The sequence below is a fragment of the Alexandromys fortis genome, unplaced genomic scaffold (genome assembly GCF_014885135.2).
Source record: "Alexandromys fortis isolate MF-2015 unplaced genomic scaffold, M_Fortis_MF-2015_v1.1 scaffold_28, whole genome shotgun sequence".
Lineage (NCBI taxonomy): Eukaryota > Metazoa > Chordata > Mammalia > Rodentia > Cricetidae > Alexandromys > Alexandromys fortis.
The window spans coordinates 9,181,460-9,187,459 of record NW_026067901.1 but is presented as its reverse complement, the minus strand read 5'-3'; the positions used below and the strand labels follow the sequence as shown (position 1 = coordinate 9,187,459).

General features: G+C 39.8%; 1 protein-coding gene across 1 annotated transcript in view; it reads left to right on the top strand.

The window, feature by feature from the left end:
• Mov10l1 (Mov10 like RNA helicase 1) overlaps positions 1-6,000 on the top strand; it is a 63,236-nt gene that overhangs the window by 33,588 nt on the left and 23,648 nt on the right. Inside the window, exons 15-18 of the mRNA XM_050127737.1 lie at positions 1,483-1,582; positions 3,563-3,741; positions 4,497-4,643; positions 5,522-5,643. Coding sequence (XP_049983694.1) covers positions 1,483-1,582; positions 3,563-3,741; positions 4,497-4,643; positions 5,522-5,643 — 548 coding nt within the window. The remainder of the gene's footprint in view (positions 1-1,482; positions 1,583-3,562; positions 3,742-4,496; positions 4,644-5,521; positions 5,644-6,000) is intronic.

Below are 6,000 nucleotides of genomic sequence, written 5' to 3'. Positions count from 1 at the left end.
AAGAAAGAAAGAAAGAAAGAAAGAAAGAAAGAAAGAAAGAAAGAAAGAAAGGAAGAAAGAAAAGAAAAGAAAAAAAGAGAAAAAAATAATCATGAGCTCGGGGGCTGGAGAGATGGCTTGATGGTTAAGAGCACTGACTGCTCTTCTAGAGGACCCAGGTTCAGTTCCCACCACACACATGGGCAGCTCACAACTGTCTGTAAATCCAGTTTCAGGGCAATCTGATACCTTCACACCAGTGCGCATAAAATAAAAGTTAAATAAATCATAATAAATTCTTTAAAATTTTTTTAAAAAAATCATGATCTGGGAGCTGGAGCAATGACTCAGCAGTTAAGAGCACTGGCTTCTCTTCCTGAGTTCAGTTCCCAGCAACCACATTGCAGTTCACAGCCATCTGTAGTGGGATCTGATGTCCTTTTCTGGCATAAAGGCATACATGCAGAAAGGGCACTCATACATAAAATAAATAATTTCAAAAAATTGTCAGCTATGTATTTACTTCTAGATGTTTATTTTGATCTGAGACTAGAAGTCTTCATTGAGCTTTCATTTGCAAATCTCTCTTTTATCCCCTTCCTCCTTGTTCATTGCGTTGCGTGATTCTCAAGAGAAGTCTGTGTAGGAGATGGTAGGATGGGATGAAGGAAGAGAAGCTACTGCTGTTTAGATGAGGGTTTGCTGACTGCCTTACATTCTTAAGTGCAGAATGTTATTTCCAGCAAAGTATGTGTAAAGGTCATAAATATCTGTGACAGTATTGAAATAAAGTACTTATCCATCCTCATATTAAAGTATATTCTCAGACTAGACTATGGTCAGACAAATAGAGTTACAGGGTTAGGCACATGGACTAAGACCATACCAGTTATCCTCTGCAGCACCAATATGACAGTGATTGGAGGCCACGTTGAGAAATCCTAGAATAAAATTTGACTGCATGTATTTTTAATGAAGAAATTTTATGATGCAGAGCTTCAAGATTCATTATATAAAAGTCATTGATTACACAAAGATATATATACGAAGCTATGAATTAGGAAGTATTTATAATAGAAAAATTAAGAATTCAATACTGTTGGCTCAGAGAAAAGTATATCTATATTCAAACACACCTGTAAAACCAGTTCTTGTGTAGGCTTTGAACACGCTTGACAAGCAGTGCTGGCTTTCTGTGTTCTCAGGAAGGCACGAAGATGCTGCACAGCAGAGTCCTCATTACCTCTCTGTTTCAATTTCATCATGACAAAACTCAGGTTTTTTATATTTATTTTTCAAAGAACTGGGGAAAAGCATAAACTTTTAGACAGGTTTTTATTCACTGTCTCATGTTTGAATTATGTTTCAAAGGGTAGACCTGTGACCTATCCAAAGAACTGTTCAATGTGACAGCAGAGTGTTGGTGGTAGGTGTGTGTGCTGCTTTTTAAGCTTCTGTACACAAAGCTGCTGTTGTAACTACTTTCTTCATGATTATTTCCAGAACAAGAAAACAGTGAAGGGTCAAACTAAATATACAACAAAGGAGAGGAGCATGGGTACCACAGACCTGCCAGAGAAGGCGGCCTCTACTGCAGAGACCAGTGAGTTGGGTGCAAATATATAATGGGCTCAGTGAAACCTGTGTTGAAAGAAGTTGCCTGAGAAGCACACTGTGTTTGGAGATCCAGTCATGACAGACACATTGTCCACAGAAGGCTGAAGCCCCATCTGCCTGCTCCCGAGGGGTGTCTTGGTGGTTTAGATTAGATGCTTTAGAAAAACCTTAGATTGCTTTATTCTTGCTGTGCATGCTCCTAAGTTGTAGTATGCTCTCTATATTTAATAAAGTCAGTCCTGCAGTATCACCCAGCTGGTGTTAAAGTCCTGGACTCAAGTGATCCCTCACTTAGCCTCAGTGTCAAAAAGTATAAGCAGGATTCAGCACACCCAACTTGTAATGCTGACAGACACAAATGCCTAGTAAGCATTTAACAATGTGTTCGACATCTTTAGCCATCAGGAAAATACAAATTAAAACTATTGAAAATTCTATCTCACCCGAGGCAGAGAGGCTAACTAACATGGAGAGACAACAAGTGTAACTGGAGGCTGCGCTTGCATTTCCCAGCCGCCCAGACCGAATAACCACACAGAAATTATGTTAATTACAACACTGTTTGGCCGATGGCTCAAGCATATTTCTAACTAGCTCTTACATCTTAAATTAGCCCATTTCTATTATCTGTGTATCACCATAAAGCTGTGGCCTACTGGTAAGGTTCTGGTGTCCTTCTCCTTTGGCAGCTACATGGTGTCTCCCAACTCTGCCTTCTCCCTGCATTCAGTTTAGTTTCCCTGCCTACCTATATTCTGCTCTGCCATAGGTCAAAGCAGCTTCTTTCTTAGCCAATGGTAAGAAAATATATTCACAGCATATAGAGGGAAATCCCACATCAAAGAAGTGCTGATAAAAAAAAAACCATATTTACTACTAGTAAATCAGTCTAGAAGTTTCAAAAAATTAAAAACTAAGAGTAGGGTTGGAGAGATGGCTCAGCACTGAAGAAGCACTGGCTGTTCATGCAGAGGACCCATGTTTGGTTCCTAGTGCCTGCATGGCAGCTCACAACCTTCTACAACTCCAGTTCCAGTGGATCTGACACCCTCTTTTGGCAAGCACTCGGCAGTCATGTGGTGTACAGACAAACATGTAGGCAAACATTCATACATGTAAAATAAATCTTTTTTAAAAAATTATGAATAGAAGAACTCTCATATTGTCCTGATATACTACTAGGTATATATCCCAAGAAATCTAAGTTAGTATACAAGAGATGGTTACAGATACATTATTTATTGTTAAACTTATTGTTAAACATAGTTTGTTTTTGAATGTGAAACCAACCCATCTAATTTGAATTGATAAAATTTAATACGTACAGCTGTATTAAGATAAAGAAAAATGAAATTGTGATCCCTTTCTGGAAAATTATGGAATGGAAATTACTATGCAGTTTTCCAGACTTGGAAAGACAAATACCAAGTGGTTTTCTCTCATATGCAGATCCTAAATTTTAATTATTAGACATGTTTATATGTTGGTACATAGGTCATAAAAATAGGAAGAGACTGGGAGAAGGAAGTCTTAAGGGGGCCATGGGGAAAGGAAGAGGGGTTTTAGACTGCACATGACAAGAGCGCAGAGTGCAGGCCGTACGGGAAGGATGTGTAGTGGGCGGGAGACTGGGTCAGCAAGGTCACCCCAAACCAAGTATGAAAGAGTCGCAGTAAAACTTAACGCTTTGTATGCCAACTTTAAAACAACTCATTTAAATGTTTGGGGAAAATCATCAACAAAAAAGGTTTTAAACCCTGTATGTAATACTTCGGGGGATGCTGTATCTGTAAGTGGCCTAGAAAACTAACTTTTGCTGACTTTGCCTCAGAAAACAAAGATGGTTCTGGGACATGTTCTCCTGCCACACTGAAAGTTGTTGGCATTGTCATGTTTTACTTGGCCTTTATAGCGTCTAACAAGCATCTGATGGTCTGACTAGGCTGTCTTTCCACTTCACATGCAGTAGATGAAGTTCAGATCCCTAAAGCAAGAGATAAGGAGTTTTTCAATCCAGTGCTCAATGAAAACCAGAAGCTGGCAGTGAGGAGGATTCTGAGTGGTGACTGCCGACCCCTCCCATATATTCTTTTTGGACCTCCTGGAACTGGAAAGACTGTGACAATAATTGAGGCTGTTTTGCAGGTAAGAATGGTGGTGCTGGTTGCTATCGGTTTGTGCTGTGTTCATGTGTTTGTGTCTGAGAAAGTATTAGTTTAAACTCCGGAGACCTTTGTAAAGAATTTAAGAAAGATTTAGCTCCTAACATTGTCTGATTATGTATTAGGATTTTAAGTTTATTTCATAAGTGTAGAAGAAAACTTCATTTCTAGTCAGTAAACCTTTGATCCCGTTGTGAAGCTTTACTGAAGAAGTTGCCTGGACAGTACTGAAGCCACCACTCTGCAGCTATTGCTGGGCTCTCCTTTATATTTCTGATTAAATTCATGAAAATCCTGTGTATATATAGTACTGCAGTGTCATTCCAGATTTTGATTAGCAAGCATACTGTGAGTATTCTATGTTATGCTACAAGCTTGGCTTGTGAGATTGATAGAAGTTGGTGCTGTCTATGGATATGTCTGTGGAGGTGTGTGAAGGTTATGGCTGCAGAGCTGGAGATACAGCATATACAGGCTTTGGATAGCCCTGCATTTGCTCTTTCTCTGTATGTATGTGGGACTGGGGGCAGGGAGGAACTACCACCTGATTACATCTCGTCTGTGCCCAGGGAGGTGGGGGTAGTCTCTTGGATATTGCAAGGAATGTCTCAGATGCTCAGAGATTAGTATCCAATCCCACACCCCTTGTTCCCTATAAAGGAATCTGTATGTTGGATAAATACTCAGGGTTTCCACTCTGTGGCAATAAGATCCCTGGTCTCTTACTTCTTAATGCAGGTACATTATGCTTTGCCGGACAGTCGGATTTTGGTCTGCGCTCCCTCCAACAGTGCTGCTGACCTTGTGTGTTTGCGACTTCATGAGAGCAAGGTTCTGAAGCCAGCTGCCATGGTCCGGGTGAATGCCACCTGCAGATTTGAGGAGGTGAGCCCCAGGCATGGGATGGGTGCCTGGAATCCTTCTATGAAGAATACTTAGTGGGCAGATTTGAGCAGGAGGTAATAGCTTGGTAGACACCAAACTATTGTAGAAAGTTATAATGGAAAAAATTGCTCTGTTGTTGTGATACAACTCAGTTACATGATGGGCTCTTATTCCTGAATATTTCATTATGTTCTCAACCTGTCCCCAAATTAACAGTGCTTTTGTGGACATTCTCAGTTTTGTTAAATTCTCATCAATACTCTTGTTTCCTAAGATGTAATTCTTCAACTATATTCTATTTTCTTTTTAGTTCTGTTTTATTGATTTGGTTACCACTATCCCTTTTGGAAAATTAGAGTATCCTAGTTTGTTTTTGAATAAATAAAATAAAATAAATATGGGCTGGAGAGATGGTTCAGAGGTTAAAAGCATTGCCTGCTCTTCCAAAGGTCATGAGTTCAATTCCCAGCAACCACATGGTGGCTCACAACCATCTGCAATGAGGTCTGGTGCCCTCTTCTGGCCAGCAGGCATACACACAGACAGAATATTGTATACATAATAAATAAATATTTAAAAAAAATAAAATAAATATTGCTCAAAAAATAAATTATGACTAGAAAAACATAGTAAGTTGCTTTCTGGATTATGTAAAGGATTATAGTATATTCATGCCTTTAGAGTTCATAAAACATGGACTTAATATGAAAATATAAGACATTTTAATTTAAGATAATCATTAATAATTAATCATCACTAAGAAGTAGCAACAGGGCAAGATTATCTTGTAGAATTCCTCCTAGCCTTGCTGTTTTGTCCAGTTTAAATAAATGATCAATAAATTGAAACCCAAACTGACTCTAACCTCTTTGCCTCAGACTATTATTGATGCCATCAAACCATATTGCAGAGATGGAGAAGATATCTGGAGAGCCTCACGCTTCAGGATAATAATCACCACATGTAGCAGTGCAGGACTTTTCTACCAGATAGGAGTGAGGTAAGTGTCGAATGTTGGAGGAGCAGAGTCCCCCACACTTAGGTCAGAAAAGGTTGACCAGATGGAAACTGAGTAGGGGAGGGAGGTGTCAGCCACAGGATAAGAGCAGTAAGGGGTGGGTGTCTTCTCCGAGGAAACAGGGGTATTGATGAGACCAAGAGACTCAAAGGGTTCAGCAGTACAGTGGATAGGCAGGTGGGCGAGCAGCTAGAGAGCCCTGAGCATATTTGTGGAATGGAAACCTCAGAGCTGGGGCCTAGTGAGCAAGAATGGCGATAGGAGCAACAAGAGGCTTGGATTCTAGAAGAGGCATTAGGTATGACCTTAGTTTACAGAAGTCTACTGAATGAGTAGCTT